We start from the raw sequence: 17,870 nt of genomic DNA on the forward strand, positions 1-17,870 counted from the left end.
TTAGAAAACATCATAGGTTTTAAAAAATATAAGATATTTTCATTAACCTGAGACCTTTTAAATAGAATTCAAGAATAAAATCATGAAAATCTAGGTCCAAAATGAATAATATCATATCATTATGGAGATATGTAAACATCCTTTAGTCCTAACAAATAATATCAGAGTCATGGTCAAGACTAGATATCATGTGGAATAGCCTTGAATGAAATTGAGGGTAGGCCCGAAGCAGGTTATGAGTGACAGGATGCTTATAGGAGGCTTGGAGCAGGTCAGAATATGACCGGATATTTATAGAGGAGGAATAGATCAGGATGACCAGATGTTCATGAAAAATTCGGATTATGAAGATAATTATGATCCTTTATTTAAAGAAAGGATTGTTGATAGGAAAAATACTGAAAATAAAATTTTATAGCAGGAGTCAATAAACTTTAGTTAAACTAAATTAACCGTAATCCATCAAATTTTAAAATTCAATTCGGCTAATTTAAAATTTTAACCTTTTTTTTCTTAAAATATTTATTTAATCGATCTATTTCAATTTTAAAAATTAAAATTTGATTAAATCAAATGTCTCCTCAAGCTAATTCCTCCTCATGTACACGCACGCTTCTATCGACGTCTTCCCCACAACTTCCGACAAACCAGTCCAGATGCGCACGGTACCAGAAGGGTGTGGGAGGACCTCCTGCTCTCGCCGCTAGCTCCTCATACCTTCTGTTCAGCTGCCTGGCGTCCTCCCCCTCCGCGACTTTGACAACGGGAGGATCTCGTTACTTTCGCCGCCAGCTCCTCCTACCTTTTGCCCGGCCGCCCAATGCCCTCCCTTGAGGCTTCGACAACTCAGGCCAGACGTCAGATGCCACCTGTAGCTTCGACAACCAAGGCCCTCGGGAGGATCCCATTGCTCTCTCCCCTTCTATTGGACTATTCCTTTTTTTCCTTGTTTTGATTAACCAGGTGGTATCGTTGAATCAGTGACGACCGACCTTTCCTCTTTGATTCTATGCTTTGTTCAATCACTCTTCAAATAATTTTATATTAGATGAAAGGAAAGCTTTTCACGGTAAGTAAGAAGAAGATGATTAATTTTACCATAATTAAGAAATTGGTTAAATTTGATAGGGATTAAAATGGAGTTAAAATATTAAAATCGTTCAATTTTTCATCGATTTTATTCCGTTAATTCAACTTTATTTTAATAATACATGGGGGCTTGAAGGGTCAGTGAGCGGAAGGAGAACACTTACACAAAACCGTATAAACGTGCCATATATGCACCTCTCATAGTCTCATCGGATAAAGGAAGATGAATCAGAGAGTTTAGCTCGATAAATTTGAATAGAGGCGACTCGCCGTAGTTGGATGGAGCGCGGTTCGGTTCCCCTACATCACGACCGTCGGATGGATTGATCACATCGTGATCGTTCATTTTTAGATATCGTCAAAATTCTAAAAATGGAAAATTAGGCAACGGTGGCAGTAATGTGATTATCTCACAGCATAGTGGCAATTGTTTAGTTGATACCAGCACGAACGTATTAAAATGGCAAGGACCAAGGGGTTTTCAATCAATTTCGACTCCGTGACAAAGTGGCAACTCGCGCTTTCTCACGACTGGCCTCCGATTTCTGTACCCCAATTCCTCGTTCATCCTCTCTTCCCTGCTTGAGTCGATCCTACAATCCTCACTTCTTCTTCTAGTAATCGATCGTGCTTATTCTGTAAAGGACCATCCGATGGGCGCCCTCTAATTGTTTTTTTTTTTTTTTTCAGATTGTTAGGGATTGTCCGCATATTTCGATTGATGGAAGCAGCAGCGAGCCTTCGATCTCCGCAGATCCTCTACAGAACTCGCCGATTTGGTCCGAGATACTCCATCTTCGGCGCCCATCGGATGGGTTTCCTCTCTTTCGAGTCCAAACCCCATCTCGGATTCAAGGTAATTGATATTGGTTCATTTGGCTAGAACCAGTGAAAAGGCGATGCTTTTTCCAGATTATATGCAGATTCTTTCCTTTTCCCGGTCTTTATTGTTAGATTTACTCACTTATGCTTTTTGGCAGGGCCATATTCCGATCCAACTGTCGAACTATGGGCCACAACGATTAGGTGCACGGAGGAGTATTGTCAGGGCAGCATCGTCTTCTTTCATGGAGGATTCATCGCGAATTGCACCTCTCCAGCTGGAGTCTCCGGTTGGGCAATTCCTATCTCAGATCCTTGTCAACCATCCTCATCTCTTACCTGCTGCCGTCGAGCAGCAACTTGAGCAACTCCAGACCAATCGTGAGGCTGAGATGAACAAGGAGGAGCCTGCTCCTTCGGGGGCCGATATTGTTTTGTACCGGTAAAATATATACATTCCTGTCAGATAAACCTTATTTGTTCACAGAGATTGAAGACATTCAGGTTTGCCTAGAGTCATTGCATATTACATGGTGGGGTTTTAGGTCAAAACATCATTGTACGTTTGGTTTGCACGAATGACTATCTCATTCCTGATAACTTCTGGCGAAATTGATATTCCTGTGTTTTGGAAGCAAGATGAATTTGGAAGCTAATTCAGGCAAAATTATTGTTCTCTATCAATCAAGAATAATTACACTACTGTTTATCAATTCCATTGAACCAATATAGAATTTGAATTGTTCCAAGAGATTCATGTCCTTTCTTCATTTTTTTAGGAGAATTGCTGAGGTCAAAGCTAATGATAGGGAAAGGACTCTTGAAGAGATATTATACACATTAGTTATCCAAAAGTTTGTTGAAGCTGATGTTTCCTTGGTTCCTGCAATATCGCAATCAGACCCTTCTGGCAGGGTTGACCAGTGGTCATCACAGGATGAAAAACTTGAAAAGCTACATTCTTCCGAAGCTTATGAAATGATTAAGAATCACTTAGCTCTTATACTGGGGCAGCGATTGGGTGACTCCAACTCTGTGGCGCCTATTAGCAAGCTTAAAGTTGGCCAAGTTTATGCTGCTTCTGTCATGTATGGCTACTTCCTCAAGAGAGTGGACCAAAGGTTCCAACTAGAGAAATCAATGAAGATTCTCCCTTGGGGTTCAGAGGAAGAGGAGAGTGCTATTAAACAAGCAATACTGGATGAGTCCAGACCATCTGCCCCAATAGAATTAACACATCCTGAGGCGTCGTCATGGTCTTCATCAAGCTTTAACCACGATGGGTTTGGGAATGGAATGAAATCCCGTCGTTTGCGGTCATATGTCATGTCATTTGATTCTGATACTCTTCAAAGATATGCTACAATTAGATCGACCGAAGCCTTTAACATTATTGATAAGCATAATGAGGCTCTATTTGGGAGGCCTGAGATTGTCTTCACACCAGAAGGAACTATTGATTCTTCAAAGGATGAGCTCATCAAGATCAGTTTTGCAGGTTTGAGGAGGCTTATCTTGGAGGCTGTCACTTTTGGTTCTTTCCTTTGGGATGTTGAAAGCTATGTAGATTCTAGGTATCATTTCGTGACTAACTAGTTAGTCCACTATTAGACTCGGAAGCAATTGATGGATATGAGGATGCAACGATTCCCTATTTGGAGTTCAGATGGCAGTATGACTAATGATAGCATGGTAACTGTCAGATGCATAATATAGTTGAGGGTCTTTGTATCCCTGTAATATAGTTGGGGTCTTTGTAACTTTCAGCTTCTTCAGTAATATTGTTGAGGGTGTACATACAAAAACTTGCCTTTTGGACCCCCTAAACTTTGTTCAAGATGAAAGCTTTGTTCAGTGTCTAGTACCGGTCATAATGTAGAAAATTGAGGTTTGCACATCCATGATTATTCACTTGTACCTTATGTTTTTTACGAGTACTTTTAAGAGAACTATTATAGAAGTTGGTTTCAACATTGAAAGGCTCACTCATATGGACTTATCCTTGTCACCCTCAATAAATTTAGGGCTTTATTTGTGGTCAGACCTTTTGTTAAGCAATCTACAGGGATATTGTTATACTTTGCACAGAACTTATTTGGATGCATCCCCACAGACTTGAATTTGAGTTGCTTTCTATACAGACCATTTTATGTTCTTTAGGCCATGTACTTGATTTAAAGTCCATGTAAATTTTAAACTTTATCATTAGTTTGTATGTAGTTTTATACAATTCATCCTGCATTTTGCATGAAAATTGAAAATGGGCATGAAAAGAATTCATGATCTTAAACCATATTGTAATTGAAATCCTAGATTATATTATTCTTTTTCTGTGTTAGATGGGAAAGTTGAGTGGACCTTAAGCTGAAGCAACAAAAGTGTGTTGGTCTCGTCTCATCTCATGGCTTGGCTTCCTATAGCTTGGTCCTACCTTTCACCGTTTTACGCTTGTACAACTTTTTCTATAGAGAAAAATGCCTTTCAGTCAATATCAACATTCCTTGTTTTTTTCCTTTTGGTTTTGGTTTGATAATTTGGCAGAAGAAAAACCTCATTAAAAAAATAAGTTAATAATACAAATATTGATAAAAAGAAAATATTTCCAAATATATTTTAGTAATATAATAAAAAGGACAAAAATTGAAAGGGCCTTCCTTATTTTTGAAATCATCGAGATGATATCCCATTTTAAATTTTTATAAAAAGGGTGCTCTATCCCCATGTATAGTTATTTAATTATTCATCACTATACTATTTTCATTATGATCTTTTGTATATATTTTCCGTCTAAAATTTGAATTGTAGTTGTTACAACTAAATTGTCACACAATTATAACAGTTACGATTTCGTAGTTACTATAACTATATAACAGTTTGAAATCGTAGTTGCTACAACGTAAATGTTAGGTAAGAAAAATCATAACTTTTGATTCAAATTGAATTACAGGATGCATAATTTATTAAATTGAACCTTGTTCGAATATCTACATTTGTTACTAAGTGTAATCCATAACGGTCCCGTCTTAGGCTCAAAAAATATCTTTTAAAGTCTTTTCAAAGGTTTTAAAAAATTTTAATCCTCTTTATTAAGGTTATTTTAATATTGTAACAACTATGAAATCATAATTGCTACACTACCATAGTTGTTATAATTATAATAATTGTAATAACTACAAACAGTAGTTATTACAATTATAAACTATAACTTTTATAATTATAGCAACTATGAAACTGTAGCTATTATAAATATTGTAATAATTATCATTTTGTAATTATTACCATGTTCAAAATTTAAGCAGAAGATAGAACCAAGAGTGCGATACAATATTAGAAATGATACGGAAGGATAATTGTATTATTATATATAGAGCACCCTTTTAATAAAAAAAATTAAAAAATAGGCATCATTTTGATTTTTAACCTATTAAAAAAATATATTGTGTTTGAATTTTTTTTTAAAAAAAACTATTTTTAATATAAATTATTTCTCAACAACAAACTGAAAATGCAAAGTATTTTTTTTTTTTTCAAAATCTACAACTCCGGACGAAAAATCTTGAAAGATTTGCAAAAACTCTCATTGCCATATTCAATCGAAAAGGGGCAATTAAATGCCATCCTCTGCACATGTTCTGCCCTAATAAGCATTTCTTCTCGTATCTTTTTCCTTCCTTCAGAACTGACTCCACTTCTACGTTAATATTGAAACCACACAGTGCATGCATAACACGGAGCCCATATAGAGAACAATGAGGGAGATGGGAAAAATAAAGTACAGGCAAATTGTAAAGCTCTCTTTTCTCCCTTCTTCAATCGCTCCACACCTCCCTAGCTACCTTAGCTTCTCTAGTATATATCATCTGTTCTGCTTCAAATGGACCACGCTAGGAAAAATTGCTCGAAAGCAATGGCTTCCATTGAGTAGGCCCGAAAGCTCAAGCATTGCTTTTCTTTACATGAATTGATGAGAGGCAGAAAACGAGGCCATTTGCTATCCTTGGAGCGAGAACCTTGAGATAGATAAGGCAATGTCGTCGTCTCATGAAGGAGAAGTTTCTCTTGATCTCTCCCTTCAAATTGGCCCTCCAACCACTGATGATCTCGCTCTCTCCGACATAAGCATGTTTCAGAGGCCTCGAGAAGCACACCAGATCACTTCTCCCAGCAATATTGTATGCCTGGTGAACCCCTACTTCTGCCCATCGCCGATGCAGCTGCCGGCGTGGAGCATAAACCACCACCGCCGGCATGATCACCATCTCGAACTTCAGGTGCAGAATTACCGAAACGCCATGGTGAGATCGAGACTCATGGCGTTCGAGTATCCGACAATGAAGCAGAGCGCGAGAGGACCGAGGATGCGATGGACCAGCAGCCTTCATGCACACTTTGTCAATGCTGTTCGCCTCCTCGGCGGCCATGAGAGTATGCATTCATCGATCTCATCCTTAACCACTGTAGTTTTTTTCTTTTCTTTTCATTCTTTTCTTTTCCTTTTTTTAATTATCTTTAATAATCAATCTGAGAAAGAAACTAGACTGAATTTTGTATATTTTGATGATGATCAACTGTAGAAGCTACGCCAAAGTCAATTATAGAGCTGATGGATGTGAAAGGTCTCACTCTTGCCCATGTCAAGAGCCACTTACAGGTACACTCTAATTCCTCTTTCTAGACCTCATCGTCATTCTTTATCATCTTGAACGCTGTTTCTATGATTTTCTCTCTCCATGCATTTTGTTGTCTGAGATGAACTAGAGTGAGAGTTATGATTCTGCTTCCGCAGAGTACAGAAAAAGCCAGCGAGAGAGATAGACAGAAAAGAAAAGTAGCCATTATTTCACAATTCTGTCAAGATATAACAAAACTTTTCCAACCTCAACAAATCACAAAAGCATCAACCTCGGCATTAGAAGAATCCTTTCATTAATTAACAGCAGTAGGAAAAAGACAAACTATGAATATTATTGCATGCCATCTCTCTCTAGTGTTTCTAGCTTCTAACTGTAGCCTTTGTCCATTTTTTGCTTTGCAGATGTATAGAGCTCTTAACTCTAGCGACAAACCTACAGCTTCAACAGGTTGATCCTGTTGCTTTCCATTTGAATTTTTTAAGATTCTTTTGTTATTTTTTTCTCCCCATTTTGTTAGCATCATGTTTTGCTAGTTTGACTTGACCTAAATATGCATGTATTTTGATCCCGTAAAAGCTCTTTTATGCTTTTTCACACATTAAAATTCTGATTCAAGCCAGTGTTCTTGAATAAGGCCAATCTGAAGTGTTTATTGAAGAAGATTTAGCACCAGGAAGCAGTGACCGACCACCAAACCATCATGTTTTGGATTCTAATGCCACCAGGTGGAGTAATTAATTAACTTTGGTTTCCTTAATCATTTTATCTTAGTAATCTTAATGAGTTTTTAAAGCTGGAATAATACAGGATCCAGCTTCAATTCAGTTCAGACTCTGAGGTATAAAATTATTTTTTTTTCCTAAAAAAAACTATTTCTTCTCAAAAACATTGTTCTGAAAGTTTGAATTACTGAATTTGGAGTTTATCAGGATCGTTGTAGATCAAATGGCTCAAATTCTTTTTCGAGTGATGGTCAGGAAAGGAAAGATCCAAGCTTGGAATTCACCTTGGGAAGATCAGGCTGGCAGTCCACATTGTAGTGGAACAAGATTGAAGTAATAAATATACAAGTTCCAACTTAAGTATTTGGCTGCTTTCCATAAACAGGAGGTTAATTTGCTGTGAAGAACACCGAGAAGTAACTTGCTCGATTTGCTTAAGTTCTTAATTTTGCATTCGGAGACAAAACTAAACACCTCTTAAGGAGATTTAATTTCTACATGGATGTACTCAAAGTATCAGTATCAGTGTTGTTCTTTAGTTGTCACTATGAATCATAATAAACGTAGTTTCTTCTGTTTGTGACTTTTCAAAGTGTCAAAAGGGGTTGCAAGATTCTTGTGGATAAGACTCGTTTTAACTAACTGTTCTAAAATATGGACGCATCGTTGTGTTTTTGTGGAAGCCAAATGAACTTGTTTTTAATTTTTTGTTTTTCTTTCTTTTTTTTTTCAATCAATATTTGTCTTGTTTTTATCTCTGTGACTCTTGGAAATTTTCAAAATAGAAATTCTTGTCTAGAAGGCTTTTAGAATATCGAAAAGGAAGAAGATGAAAGAAAGCTTGTGGAAATCTTAAAATATTTAGGGGAAAATAAAATAAAATCGAACTTCATGTAGCAATAGATATTTTGATCGCCTAAAATAGGAAGAATCTATTGCCCAAATTTGGATATTTGTTCTTGCCTGCATTGAAAGTTTATCAATTTTTTATATTTCTAAATTTTATTAAACAAATAGAAAATGATAATGAGATTGTTTTACATCAAAATGTTTGATCTTGGATAAAAAATTAAAAATTAAAAATGTGTTTAAATAGAAAAAGAGTGTTTCTGTCTTTAGAACTTACCTTTTTGCACCGGTAACCTTACCTACCTCGCCGTCGCTATATCTCGCCCCAAAATAGATATGAGAGGGCTCATCGCAATCCGCCCCTCGGCCGCTCTTCTCTCCGCCGATCTTTTCCATCTTGCTTACCGCCGCCACCTCCCCCTCCTCGGTCGCCGGAGTCCTATTGTACCGTTACGGACGCCGAATTCTGGTGGCCGCCGACTTGCCACGATCTCCGCCATGGCTTCCGCCTCCAAGGCCGAGGATGCTAGGGTCCCGCCCGCACTCCAGCTCGCGCCTCCGCCCGTCTCCAAGGTGAGATTTTTGTTTAATGAATTTTTCTTCCGTCGTCTGATTCCGGCTCTCAATCCGTGGGATTTTGTTATCATTGGCCATTTCTTGTAGTTTAAGATCGCGCTCTGCCAGTTGTCTGTGACGCCGGACAAGGATAGGAACATTGCGCATGCTCGGAAAGCGATCGAGGAGGCTGCCAGCAAGGGGGCACAGCTTGTTCTGTTGCCAGTAGGTCACTTGATTGTGGAATTTTTACTGAATCATTACTTTTCTTATTATTTTGACCAGAGAGAGGAATTATGTTGTTGAACTTTGCATTATGCCGAGGATCCTATACACCGTCAATAGCAGCTTTTCCTTTATTTCTTCACTAGAACCAAGGATATATTTATCAGCACGAGTTTAACCGCAAAATATGATTCCACTCAAACTGCACGAATTATGTCCTTAACTCTTGATGGGGCTAAAGCTAAAGTATTTTATTTATTTTACAGAAAAGAGAAAATCAATAGAAAGAGTTTGGGAAGGATAGTTTTATTGTCTTATTCTCCAGTTTGAAGACATAAATCTCCTAGAGTTAATAAGACGAGATATTTAACTAACTGATTATTTAATAGATTAGATAAATATAATTACTAGACTTGCAAACATGCCTAGAGGGCTCAATCACACATCTTTTGCTGCCTTCTAGGATTTGTTCTAATTGCCAGGAAGTATCAATGTTTATGCCTATATGTGAAAAACGATAATACATTTAGGGACTCTCCTGAATACCAATTAATATAATATAAGAATTATGCTAAACTAGCAAAAAAAATGGAATTTTAAACTTACTATTGGATGTAGTTAGAGTTTTTTTTTTGTTTGATGTGCATTTGGATGTACGTAGATTTTTTTTGTCAAATGTGTCATTTTGGCATGCGATTGCACAATAAAATGCTTAAGCTAGGAATCAAATTCCTGATCCGTGGCATATCCTATACCAATGAGCTGTAGTATCTTCTTGTTAGAGTTTTAGACGTTTTACAACTAAGAGTTAATTTTTTGGTTTGACTCCTATGAGCATCTAAATCCTCTATCTCGGTATATCGATATGTAGTATAAATGCAATCTTCAATACAGTTATTCATAAAAATCTGCTTCTGTTCTATACTCATATTCCAGTTCTGAAAATTGTAGCAGAGCCATCTACAATTTATGATTACAGAAGATAAATTAGAGATACATTTCACATAAGAGCTAAGTACCTTTGTATAGTGGTCGATAAACATCTATCATACTGGATGGAACCAGAAATGATTTTGATGTAGCTTTTAGCTATATAAATACAAGCAGAAATAGAGGGACGAGTTGCCCGAAATCGAGAGATTTAAATATTTAGGATCATTTCTACAAAATGATGGAGGGATTGAGAGAGATGTCTTACATAGAATACAAGCAGGATGGGCGAAATGGAGGGGAGCGTCGGGTGTTTTATGTGACCGTAAAGTACCTCTTAAACTTAAAGGTAAGTTCTATAAAACCACAGTTAGATCTGCTATGTTATATGGAGCTGAATGTTGGGCTATGACTCGAGTACATGAGCATAAGATGAGAGTTGCAGAGATGAGGATGTTAAGGTGGATGTGTAGACATACGAAGATGGACAAAATAAGGAATGAGAGCATTAGAGAGAAAGTCGGAGTTGCATCTATTGAGGACAAACTCCGAGAGACACGTTTAAGATGGTACAGACATGTACTTAGACGACCAATAAATGCTCCAGTTAGGCGATGTGAAACTATGATAAACATGCATATCAAACGAGGAAGAGGACGACCAAAAAAGATTTGGTTAGCAACAATAAAATAAGATAAAATTTATTTAAATATAGATGATGATATAATAGGAGATAGGGCTCAATGGCGTAAAAGGATTCATACAGCCGACCCCACCTAGTGGGAAAAGGCTTGGTTGTTGTTGTTGTTGTTGTTTATTGTTGTTTTAGCTATATAAATTTTTATTCATAAATATTAGTTGCAGCATAGAGGTGAAGTTGAGAAAAACAAATATAATAATGCAACTGGTGTAATTTAATTTTAGATATATAAATTTCTGTTGGGAAACATGTTGCAGAGCCACTTATGACTGCATAAATAAATTGAGCAATACCCTTCACATAACCGCTAAGCATCCTTGGTTCATGCTATATCTCTTTGAGCTTACTTTTGCTTGCACTAACATCATTGAAGAGTAGGAAGCCCTTTTAGTAGGCAAGGATCTAGCCTACAAATAAATATGGAAAATCTCATCAAGACTTACAGCTCAGATAGAAGGTTGTATAACAAGATGGAGTTTTAACTTTTAACATCTTCCATATAGGATGATTTCAAAAGAGGAGCCTTTGCGCAATGGTAAAGTTGTTGCTTTGTGACCAAAAGGTCATGGGTTCGAATCCTGAAAATAGCCTCTTGCAAAAAGTAGGTAAAGTTGCGTACAATGAATTTTTTGCCCAAGACCCGGCATGGCAAGAGCTTCGTGCACCGAGCTGCCCTTTTATATAGGATGATTCAGTCAGATTAGAAAAATCATCGATTAATTTGAGTATCCTCCTACAAATTAACACAGCCAAATGAATATGTAGGAATCGACCAATTTAGAGATATCCAGTTTATTTCTTTTGAGGTGGTTATCAAATAACAGAGTAATTTTTAATGTGTGTTTGTCTCAATTTAATTCTAATTTTAGAAGAATCTTTCATTTTGTTTTTGTTGTCTAAATCACACATCTTCTTCTAAATTCTTTCATGATTTATTGCAATTCTTGTCAGGAAATATGGAATAGTCCATATTCAAATGATAGTTTTCCAGTTTATGCTGAAGATATTGAAGCTGGTGGTGATGCAGCTCCATCTTTTACAATGCTTTCTGATGCTGCTCGCAGTCTGCAAATTACTATAGTTGGCGGGTCAATTCCAGAACGCTCTGGTGGTCATTTGTACAATACATGCTGCATATTGGGCACTGATGGGAAGCTCAAGGGCAAACATAGGAAGGTACATGGAACTTTTGTTTTAAAGTTGTCTTAATGAGAAAGTGTAAATCTGAACTTTTGAATGAACGTGAGGACCCTCTGTGATTTCAAAATGCATTGTGACAGATTTTTTTTTTTAGTTTGATACTCACCTCGCTTTGATTATAGGTTTTTCCTGGCTGTTTTGTATAAGTCTATTGCACTTGTATCTCCTTTCTTTTTTATGAAAACTATATAATTTCCTTCATTCTCTGGTTTAGATGGCTATAATTATTTCCTTCTCTCCTTCCACTCCCTAAAATATCTTGTCATCTTTGTGAAATAATCATTTTTGTGTTAATTTGATAAGTAGCTCATGTCAACTTTTGATGAGACAGATACATCTGTTTGACATTGATATTCCGGGGAAGATCACATTCAAGGAGTCAAAGACGCTCACTGCAGGGGAGCACCCTACTATTGTGGACACAGGTTTGCCATTAAATGCCACCATTTATGAATTTAACTCTTTGATGATTATTCAAAATCACCGTATTTATTATCTTGTATTCTTTTTCTTGCTTAACAAACATAGATTCAAGTGAATCCACTATTAAGTCAATTTAGTTCTGACTAGATTGCAAATCGTGAGACATTTTATTCTCAATTACCACGTGGAGTGTAAGGGCAAATTGCATTTATGCTGGTATAGGTGCTGGTTTTAAAATAGTCATATGGATATTCTCGAGATATCCTATGTGGATAATGTTGATATAATGTATATACTTTATTGCTTCCATTCATGTATGGCCTAGTGAAAAGGAAAGGCATTGGCTACGATAATAAACTTGTTGATGATTAAGAAGGCATTTTTTTTTCTGCATTTAATTGGTGTATGTCATTTAGGTATTGTGGTGGTGGTGGTGTATGCTAATCCTCTTCGCGAATATGAGAAATGAGGCTTGATCCTTTCATGTGACTGTTGGGAAATCTCAAATGTCAAATTTATAATTTGAGTTCTGAACTTGATTCTTTTTAAGAGAATGCAACACATCTATGCTAAATTCCTGTCTAAAACCAGGCCTTAAAATGATAGTGACACTCATAATGAAAATGACTACAAAAAGATGGTAACAACAGATTACATGGCTTGGTCATGTGTAATTCACAAGATTAAAAGACCCAATAAATTGTGAAACTTTGAAATGGCGATGAGCAAAACTAAACGATGAGGCAAGTATGACAGAACCTGAAGGAACATCCAAGCTGAGCAGTGGGAGAATCCATAGGGGTGAGGACATGTAAGCACTCGTTAAAGGTTGATCTAAAGGAGAGACCAGCAAATATATGTGAATGTATAAATAGATACTGCAATAAAGTCATTAACAAATGGTAAATGTGTAAAGTGCGTATCTAGATTAACAGAATTCATGTGGTTTATAATCTAACCGAGATATGTAGGTACAAATTAACTTTTTAAATATGCCTGGATCTTCTTCTCATCCACATATGGAACTGATTGAAAACCTAGTCTATAAATTTAGTTACGAAAACATCATTAACATTTTTTTCATAATTAACAGCTAACATTTAGTTATGTGTTTCTATTTGCTCATTCCACAATTTTGCTTTTAGTCATTGTTAATTTATCCCAACTCTATAATATTTCATTATTGCTTGTTTTGATTGCAGATGTTGGACGAATTGGTGTTGGTATTTGCTATGACATTCGATTTCAGGAGCTAGCCATGTTGTATGCAGCAAGAGGTATACTTTATGCAGTTTGAGTATCTACACATTTTTAACTGTCTTTATTTCTGTTTTTGTAAAACCTTCGTACTCTGCATACTGCCTTCAGGGAATCTTCACATTAATGTTGGTCTGAAATTTTGGAAGCTACAAATCTCCTGGAAAATGTATTTTAAATGCATTAGGCCATGGCTTAAATATTTTCGGCTATCTTTTTCATAATCAAAGTCCACAAATTCTAGGTTATATTTACTAGCAAATAGGTAGCTTTTGAGTCAGAAACTCATATTTAGATGTCCATAGAGGAGATAATTACACTCCTGCTTTCCTTGATATCCTATTAGACATAAATGGTTGCTTTGAACTTTAAGTAGAAAAGGTCTATTTGAGAAAAAAGATGAGAATAATTTTTCCTATCAACTTTGGTCACACTGCATTGTTTGCATCTGTATTTCAAATAACATACCTCTGATCGCTTTTTAGGATTATATCTAGTGCAACTTATTGAATAATATGTTGACTGTTTCAGTTATAGGTTGTACTATGCTTCCTTTTTAGGGTTCAAATACTTGGATAGAAGATTTAAGGAGAGAGGGAAAAACTCACAAAATTACATATGGTGCTCCATTTATGAACATCTTCTTGTCACTTCCCTTCCTCTCCATCATTTCTTTTATCCAAGTAATAGTGCACTTAAGCTATGACGAATCTGTAGTTATATGTTTAGCGTTGTCAGTTTCATCAACTAACTGACGCTAAATCACTGTGTGCTACAAGTTTGGAACAGTGGATTTTCTAAGTCATTTTTAAACTCCATATGAATCCTCATTGGATAATGTGTTATATATTCTTTGCATCTTGTCCACAAATTGCATTTGTTTGATGCTTATTTTCTCAAGCATTTTTGAAATTTACGGCTAGGACATTATCTAACTACATCTTTCAAATTTAACTCATTCATTTTCCAAATTCTATCTATTATAGGCTGGTTATTCCACAGGGATTCAACCAAACACTATTCTACTTTTTTCAGCTCTTCCAACCATTGCATTAAACAGTAGATAATACAGGCCACCAGCTTACTCAGTTTCTTGGAACACAGATCTCTTACCAAGAAAACATTATTATCATCTTAATTTGGGTAAATTTATAATTGGAAATGAATTCCTATACCAAAGGTAATTTATCAACCTGAGTTTGGAGAAAATCTACCTGGAAATGAATTCCTACTCTAGAGAGATTGTGGAAATCCTTGTACCAAATGGGGCCTCATGGTGTCAGTGTTAGTTTTTGGTGTACGCAATAGAATGGCCGTGGTAATTCAATAGTGGGTGACCTTGCATTTACTTGTTTGGTGTGTAAATCATAATGTAGTTTGTAGTATTAGTTGTGATTTACAAACTTAGGGATACTTGTGTTAAACTATAAGAAACACTAGAGTGTGATATAGTGTGATTTATAATCACCATCCTTTTCAACGGGGATCATTCACCCTACTTAAGGATAATTCATTGCCATTGTTATGGGAATCCATGTTGATTTTCCATTTACCTAAATCAAGCATCGCTAGGTTGATTATCCATTTACCTAAATCAAACATCACCTATTTGAAAAATGCAAGGGCCATTGACTCATTCTCCAAGTAATTCATTATGAAGCTAGAATCAATCATCCTTGGTGAAGCTAAAATACAGGGATTAGATAGCCCAAACGGTATTCAATTCAACTCCAGAAGACAAAATAATAAATGAGCTAGATGAGGTTCTCTTTGAATGTCTTTCTAGTTTCTACAGTCTTAGGTGAGGCTTTCTTTTCAGTTTCTAAAACTATCCTGTGGATGCATCTTGGCTTGCACTACCATGTTCCAAGAAATATGTAAAAAGCATGTCTAGCAAATAGTTTTTCCCGAAACTAAAGAATGCTCTAGGAACTACTGCTGACATTCTCAGATGGTATGTGCCATGCTATGTTGTAGATAAATTCCAGGTTATACTCAAAACTTGTTTGGAGCCAAGTCTAACAAATATGGATTTCTATTAGATTAGATCAATTTTCTTGTTTAGGAGTACAATTTTAAATATTAAGATTTCCTCTTTTATTTTCTTAAGCTATCACAGAACATAACCCAATATTAATTCACAATATGTTCATTCATACTTTTATTGAGCTGTGTTCCCGCTGTTTTCATTTGGTAGTTTGTCTATGATTGATCAATTATCATCAACTCACTGATCCTACAGCGATGGCAAATTTGATTTCCCTCAGGTGCTCATTTGATATGCTACCCTGGGGCATTTAACATGACCACTGGCCCCTTGCACTGGGAGTTGCTTCAAAGGGCAAGGTAATCATTGAAAATATGCTACTTACAGTGATCTCGACCATAATTCATTAAATGATTCTAGTTTGCTAGCGAGCAGAGGTATTTAACCTATTCAGCATCTACAATAGTCAGAAGACAGTATTCTCCGGTATACACACTTGTGCACATATGTATACATACATCATATTCTTATTACACTATGGAGATTTGCATATAAATCTACAATACAAACCATAGTCTTATGTTGGTCATAACATGTCTTTATTCTTATCTTTCTTACCTGATGAATACTCCTCTTTTCTCAGGGCTGTTGATAATCAGGTACCAACTTTTCTTCTGATATGAATCTCAAATAAGGCAAGGAATTTTCTGAGTGAGAGAAAGCTGCAATTTATTGTTACAGAGTTGAAGCTGGTTTCTCCTTGAAATTTCATAATATTCAATAGCCAAGGAATACTTTTGTGGGTATCCTAGAAATGAATTGCACACTCGAGATCGCTCAAACTAGCAGAACTGCTATTAAATGTTCTGCTACCTCTGGAACCCTCATCCAAATCTCTGAATGCATAACTTAGGCAATTGGGAAGAGAGTTTTTTTATATCACTAAGAACCTATAATCACGTGAAGCTTAGCATTTTGATTTGTTGTTGCTCATATGGTTTTCCATTCCATATTTCATTTATTCTTATCGGTTGTTTGCTTCCATCCTCCAGTTATTTGTAGCAACTTGTTCTCCTGCTCGGGACACTGGCGCTGGCTACACTGCATGGGGTCATTCCACACTAGTTGGACCTGTAAGTATTATGCAAAATCTACATAGCACGTATGTTTTAGAATGGAGGAGGATTGGTGACCCAATCTTTCTTGTAGCCCGAGTCACCCAACATCAGTATGCATCAAATCTTTCAGTATATTCACTTATTGAAAATGTTTTCTGTGTTATCAGCCTTTCCCAAATCGATAGAAAAGGTGTTTTAGTTCATTACTTTGTTTCTTAAATTATTTGATTCGAACAGTTTGGAGAAGTGATAGCAACTACAGAGCACGAGGAGACGACGATCGTGGAAGAGATCGATTATTCTCTAATTGAGCTGAGAAGGTAATCCCATCTTTCATTTTTGTTTTTCTATTTAAAAGCTAACAATAACTCCAAATTTTGAATCTGCAAAAAAGTTTATAGAACCTACCCTTTCGATCTAAAATTGTTCGAAAACCTCCATTTTTGCAGGTCTAACCTTCCCATGGGGAGCCAAAGGCGCGGCGATCTGTATCAACTGGTGGATGTGCAGAGGCTGAAGTCGCAGTAGATGAAAGTACTTTAAGTTGGTGTTCTTCGTTCAAATAACCCAACAATTCCACCTGCATGTTGAGAATGAACTACCATGCATTTCGACTATCTTTTGTATCGATTCTCTATATGGATTTTTTCGAGTGCCTTATCAGCTTAAAAGACACCCATTGATGCCTTCTTCATTTCTGCCATTCCTCGCTATCTAAAGGATATCGACAACTTCATAGATTATAATCCATTAAGATCACATCAAGATTGTGCGATCTAGTCCTTGAATTTGCGATCAACATGGTGTGATGTATTTATCTCGTGCACTATTTTTTATAATTTAAAATAATAAGATTCTTTACTGGTATTTGACATTTAGCACCTCAACACATCAAAAAATTTAGAAAACACACTTAAACTACTAATTTCCTGCCATTTCTTTCCTTCATGTTTATTATTCTCTAATTTTTTTAATTATTAATTAATTATTATTGAAACTGGCCACGACAAATGGCACGATTTGTGCCACGATGCGTTACCTCGGCAACTCGTCCCTGTAACCGCCGCCGCCGCCGCCGCCTCCAACTGTCAGATTCTCCAGCTCCAACAGATCGGAGCTCGAGTCGCTCATCGCGTCTTCCTCCTCCACCTCGAACCTTCTCAATATGTCCTCCACTTTCCACCTCGCCCCCGCTTTCACCTTCACGACTTCACCTCCCCCGTCGCCGCCGGTCGGCTCCAACCTCCCTCCCGCACCGCTGAAGACGGTTCGAGAAGCTCGTCCATCCACATAGTTTTATTGTGCAAAAGGTGGGTCCCGCTGCCCAGCGGCCCCCTAGGCCTGGTCCCACAGGAATCC

The 17,870-nt window shown here is 36.7% G+C and overlaps 2 protein-coding genes across 2 annotated transcripts; both read left to right on the forward strand.

The window, feature by feature from the left end:
- Positions 1-1,565: 1,565 nt before the first annotated feature.
- LOC122002266 (UV-B-induced protein At3g17800, chloroplastic-like) lies at positions 1,566-3,765 on the forward strand. Its single transcript, XM_042557384.1, has 4 exons — positions 1,566-1,706; positions 1,780-1,945; positions 2,070-2,353; positions 2,691-3,765. The coding sequence occupies exons 2-4, from the start codon at positions 1,811-1,813 to the stop codon at positions 3,505-3,507; spliced, it is 1,236 nt and encodes a 411-aa protein (XP_042413318.1). The 5' UTR covers positions 1,566-1,706; positions 1,780-1,810; the 3' UTR covers positions 3,508-3,765.
- A 4,638-nt stretch (positions 3,766-8,403) lies between these two features.
- LOC122002267 (omega-amidase, chloroplastic-like) lies at positions 8,404-17,205 on the forward strand. Its single transcript, XM_042557385.1, has 10 exons — positions 8,404-8,689; positions 8,780-8,896; positions 11,478-11,702; positions 12,058-12,151; positions 13,352-13,426; positions 15,674-15,752; positions 16,037-16,052; positions 16,446-16,526; positions 16,749-16,831; positions 16,961-17,205. Exons 1-10 carry the CDS (start codon positions 8,453-8,455, stop codon positions 17,037-17,039), a joined length of 1,086 nt encoding a protein of 361 aa, XP_042413319.1. The 5' UTR covers positions 8,404-8,452; the 3' UTR covers positions 17,040-17,205.
- Positions 17,206-17,870: the final 665 nt, after the last annotated feature.

The sequence above is a fragment of the Zingiber officinale genome, chromosome 7A (genome assembly GCF_018446385.1).
Source record: "Zingiber officinale cultivar Zhangliang chromosome 7A, Zo_v1.1, whole genome shotgun sequence".
NCBI lineage: Eukaryota > Viridiplantae > Streptophyta > Magnoliopsida > Zingiberales > Zingiberaceae > Zingiber > Zingiber officinale.

What these genes read in the sequence shown, in the direction of transcription:
- LOC122002266 (XM_042557384.1), top strand. Translation starts at nt 1,811, where the DNA reads ATGGAAGCAGCAGCGAGCCTTCGATCTCCGCAGATCCTCTACAGAACT. An exon ending in AACCCCATCTCGGATTCAAG is followed by an intron (nt 1,946 to 2,069) that starts GTAATTGATATT and finishes GCTTTTTGGCAG; the next exon opens with GGCCATATTCCGATCCAACT. An exon ending in GCCGATATTGTTTTGTACCG is followed by an intron (nt 2,354 to 2,690) that starts GTAAAATATATA and finishes TCATTTTTTTAG; the next exon opens with GAGAATTGCTGAGGTCAAAG.
- LOC122002267 (XM_042557385.1), top strand. Translation starts at nt 8,453, where the DNA reads ATGAGAGGGCTCATCGCAATCCGCCCCTCGGCCGCTCTTCTCTCCGCC. An exon ending in CGCCTCCGCCCGTCTCCAAG is followed by an intron (nt 8,690 to 8,779) that starts GTGAGATTTTTG and finishes CATTTCTTGTAG; the next exon opens with TTTAAGATCGCGCTCTGCCA. An exon ending in CACAGCTTGTTCTGTTGCCA is followed by an intron (nt 8,897 to 11,477) that starts GTAGGTCACTTG and finishes AATTCTTGTCAG; the next exon opens with GAAATATGGAATAGTCCATA.